The sequence below is a fragment of the Clarias gariepinus genome, chromosome 1 (genome assembly GCF_024256425.1).
Source record: "Clarias gariepinus isolate MV-2021 ecotype Netherlands chromosome 1, CGAR_prim_01v2, whole genome shotgun sequence".
Taxonomy (NCBI): Eukaryota; Metazoa; Chordata; class Actinopteri; order Siluriformes; family Clariidae; genus Clarias; species Clarias gariepinus.
The window spans coordinates 10231945-10235177 of record NC_071100.1 but is presented as its reverse complement, the minus strand read 5'-3'; the positions used below and the strand labels follow the sequence as shown (position 1 = coordinate 10235177).

General features: G+C 36.2%; 1 protein-coding gene across 1 annotated transcript; it reads right to left on the bottom strand.

The window, feature by feature from the left end:
* Positions 1–779: 779 nt before the first annotated feature.
* Positions 780–2059, bottom strand: LOC128520043 (lithostathine-1-alpha-like). The gene is made up of 2 exons (XM_053494056.1): positions 2041–2059; positions 780–1150 (listed from the first exon to the last, which is right to left on the bottom strand). Exons 1-2 carry the CDS (start codon positions 2057–2059, stop codon positions 780–782), a joined length of 390 nt encoding a protein of 129 aa, XP_053350031.1.
* Positions 2060–3233: the final 1174 nt, after the last annotated feature.

Below are 3233 nucleotides of genomic sequence, written 5' to 3'. Positions count from 1 at the left end.
ATTTCAAAATAATTTTTTGATTGGCCAGTTAGAACATTATAAGATTTAAATGGTGCATGAGTTACACCTTCCACCTTTCTGGTATACTCTTGATTGTTAGACTTCTTTTTTTTTACTATTACTAGAGTGAAATTGTCTTTTCCTTGTTAGGAAAGTCAAACATGGAGATTATATCACTATGCTTCTTTAAAACCAATAACAATCTGACTTTGTTAAGTCTAATAAAATGAAATAAAAAAAAGAAGCGAAACGTAAAAACACAATATCCAATAAATATCTTTATTTTGAAGAGTTTAGAAAAAGTATGACATATGACAAACCTAACAAACCAACGATCTTGATTATTTTTATACTCTATTCAATGCTTATGGCTTTAACCAAAGACTAACTAATGTTTTTAATGAAATAAGTAAAACATTAAAGCCACACATTTTATTATTGAAAATAGAACATCGGCCAAATGAACAAGAAGAAAGGTTTATGTGTTCTTGTTTAAATGTATATGTTATAGTAAATCGACTAGAAACTATTTTGAAAGTTGAAGTAGAACCAAACCATGAAGCAACTTGACATTATTCAGAATTGTCTTAATTGATTTTTAGACCTCCATATCACAAACAAAGTAAAGTCATGTTGAAAAAGAAATGTCTGGTCCTGAACTGTGAGGATCCAGTTGATCTCCATGCATCCACTTCTAGTAGTCTATAAAAAGAACATGAATCAGTTTCATTTCTCTATGGACGATATAAATAAGTTATACTGTAGATCTCTGACCTCCACTAGGTGGTGACACAGATGAAGGGGAGTGTTTGAGTCTCTGGCAGGCTGATCCACTTCTTACTGTCTGACAGCATCGCTCCGGTTCTCTCCACATCACCACAGTCTTCCACTCCGGTCCCGTTACCTGGAGCCCAGTTTTGGTAGCAGATGGTCTCTCCTGTCCCCCAGTACCAGAAGCCCAGAGCGCAGGTGTGACGCAGACCAATCCACACACGTGTCACATTAGTGAAGGCATTTTGAGTAACTACTCCCACCCAGTCCTGCATTTCCTGTGACTGAACAGAAACCAGGTTCACATGATTCTGTCTGCAGAACCTCAGGGCTTCTCGCCACGTCTTCCCCTCTTTAATCACAATCAGTGGAGTTCGCTCTGCAATCAGAGAATAAAGATATTTAAAAGCTACATATTATAAAATAGTTAAATATTTGCCCCAAATCAAGACTCTTAACTACTACTGATAATAATATGTTTATGGCTATTGCTAGATGCCTTTTTTTTTTTTTTTTTGTACAGTATATTTTACTAGTTAATTTTTTTTAACTTCAATTCAATTCAATTCAATTTTATTTGTATAGCGCTTTTAACGATTTACATCATCACAAAGCAGCTTTACACAATCAAAAGAATTAAGTTTGTATGAAATGTGAATGTGTATGAATTAAAATTATATGATTGTCCCTGATGAGCAAGCCTAGGGTGACGGCGACAGTGGCAAGGAAAAACTCCCTGAGATGGTAATAGGAAGAAACCTTGAGAGGAACCAGACTCAACAGGGAACCCATCCTCATCTGGGTGATAACAGATAGCAGGGATTGATGTGCATAATAATATGCGAGACTGGAAGTTCAGTATAAGAGGAGATGTGTAAGATTAACGTATTTCTTTTATTCATATTTATTTTTTTTATGTATAAGCTTTTATTTTTTAAGGTCAAGGGCGGTCATCTAAGCATTTTACTGCATATCGTACTGTGTATGACTGTGTATGTGACAAATAAAATTTGAATTTGCCCTTATCTAGAGAAACTTGGCGGTTAAGAACGTTGCTCTAGGGTCTAACAAGCAAATTGGTGGTGCTGGGATTTGAACCTGGGACCTTCTGTGACGTGTGTCAAAAAAAGGAAAAACTCAGGGAAGCTTACAGGACTCAGGGATAACCCCCAGAGGGTGCTGTGCGCCCAGAGGCTGTTTTATGTAGTTTTATGTTTTTTGAACTCATGATCCCAAGATGCACCTCGGTCAGGTGATGGGAGCGCTCACCTGAACCGAGGCAGCGCATTAGTTTCCTTATAACTGTTTGTTTTTTTGTTCAGGTGTTGCATTTGTTGTGTTTTGTGGAGCTGTTCTGTTAAGTTAGCATTTGTTGTGTTAAAGTTTGCACTGTTGTATTAATTTTGTATTTTTGTTTTGTTAATTTTGGCTAGTTAGTTTGTCACCTAGTCTGTGTGTCTCCTAGTCTGTGTAGGTCGAAGTCTGTGTAGACTCCTGGCCTGATTAGGCTTCTGTCTGTAAAGCTCTGAGTCTATTTTTAAGCTCCTGTTAGAGAAGTCGCTATTTGTTGAATGTTTTGGTTTTCTTATTAAAAGACGTTATAACTGTTTAAAACATGCTTCGGCGTAAAGCCTATTTCTTTTGTTAATGTTTTGTTTCCTTATTAAAAGACTCTCACGTACTCTCCCCTGCGTTTATGTTTAACAAGAAACCCACGGCCAGCTGAAATTTGGTTAAGTTTGTTAAATTTAATGAAAACAAACAAACAGTCAAACAAACAATATAGAAAACATGGATAAATAAATTAATTTAATTAATTAAATTTAAATAAACTTTAACTTTACAAATATAAATCTGACAAAGTGAGTCTTATAAGCATTTGATACAAAATAAAGCATACAAATCCACTTGACTAAATCTGTCCCCTTTACCAACAGTGCTATCATCTGGCCGAAGGACGTAACCATTAAGTCTTTAAATCGCATGGGGAAACCTTTTATTTTTTTCAGAGCGAATTTCCCTATAAGAAATGATGGACACTTCAATAATTTGTTCCACAACATAAAAATATTCATATCAAAATGAATAATAAAAAAAATTAGTAAAAATAAAACTAATTACCCTGCCTTTGAAAAGAATCGGGTGTGTAAAGGAGATGACAGAAGAGGAGGAGGAGGAGAAAGAGTGGGGTTATTGCGTAGGATTACTTTTACACACACACACACACACACACACACACACATATGCACGCGCACACACACACACACATATGCACGCGCACACACACGCACAAACACACGCATACATATGCATGCACAGAGGTGCACAGATGTTTACTTAAACAAACAAAAAAAACCTTGCTTTGCTTGTTTGTTTGTTCGTATACCCAAAATACTTTATATGCCGAGGCAAATATATACCGCTTATAGGGTTGTGAGAGGCCTGGGGACCCAGGGGACTTG